Source organism: Aplysia californica, unplaced genomic scaffold (genome assembly GCF_000002075.1).
Source record: "Aplysia californica isolate F4 #8 unplaced genomic scaffold, AplCal3.0 scaffold00229, whole genome shotgun sequence".
NCBI classification, from domain to species: domain Eukaryota; kingdom Metazoa; phylum Mollusca; class Gastropoda; order Aplysiida; family Aplysiidae; genus Aplysia; species Aplysia californica.
Genome location: NW_004797499.1, coordinates 158037 through 158822, shown reverse-complemented (window position 1 = coordinate 158822; position 786 = coordinate 158037). Strand labels below are relative to the sequence as shown.

Here is a 786-nt window from a genome sequence, read left to right as displayed (position 1 = left end):
CTTTCTTTCTCTCTCATAAAACACACACACACACACACACACACACACACACACGCGCGCACGCGCGCGCGCACATACACATACACTAACGTACAAACACAAACACAGCCACCCCCACCCTTTTCCTACACAAACCACACATCAATAGACAGATCAGATAAACATACGTACTTTCACTTTTAGACAATTGGATAGATAAACAGGTGCACAGTTTTCTAAACAATGAATTTAACCAAATTTTAAATAAATAATAGATCTATCTCCTGTAGCCCAGCATGTTAATCACTATGTGTATACTTTTTTTGTTTGTTTTGGAAAATTTATTCGGGTAGTAGTTTATCTTTCGCGTATCCTCCTAATTATTATGAATTTGCTTTCCAAAGGAAGGAAGGAAGGCGATTATTTTCCTTTCAAAGACTAGATCTAATCGCATAATCTAACATAATGGCGACTTTTCCCGGAGTTTCGACCAAGCTCCATTGGTTTCTTCTCGCGCTTGTGGTGTCGTATACAACTCTCGTGTGTCAAGCCAAGTATTTGAAAGACGACCGGTTCATGTCTGATGTCAATTTGGAGCATTACTACGTCATCGAAGAAAATGTCCTGAGCCATGCAGACATACTGCTCAGAGATGATTACTTTGGAGCAGATGAGGAGGAAGACGAAGAGGAGCACATTGCGCATGCTCCGAACCTGACGGAATTCCGAAGGTTGGAGGCATACTTAATTACTTTACCCTTCCTCTAGTACCTCTAGGGCGGTTTTTTTTGGGGGTTTTTTTTTTTG

The 786-nt window shown here is 41.0% G+C and overlaps 1 protein-coding gene across 1 annotated transcript in view; it reads left to right on the top strand.

Annotated features, from left to right (window-relative positions):
- The window catches only part of LOC118477814 (prolyl 4-hydroxylase subunit alpha-1-like), a gene marked incomplete in the record, with an annotated part of 23649 nt that overhangs the window by 1407 nt on the left and 21456 nt on the right, over nucleotides 1-786 (top strand). The window contains 1 exon segment of the mRNA XM_035970163.1: nucleotides 384-710. Within this exon segment, the coding sequence (XP_035826056.1) occupies nucleotides 445-710 (266 nt within the window).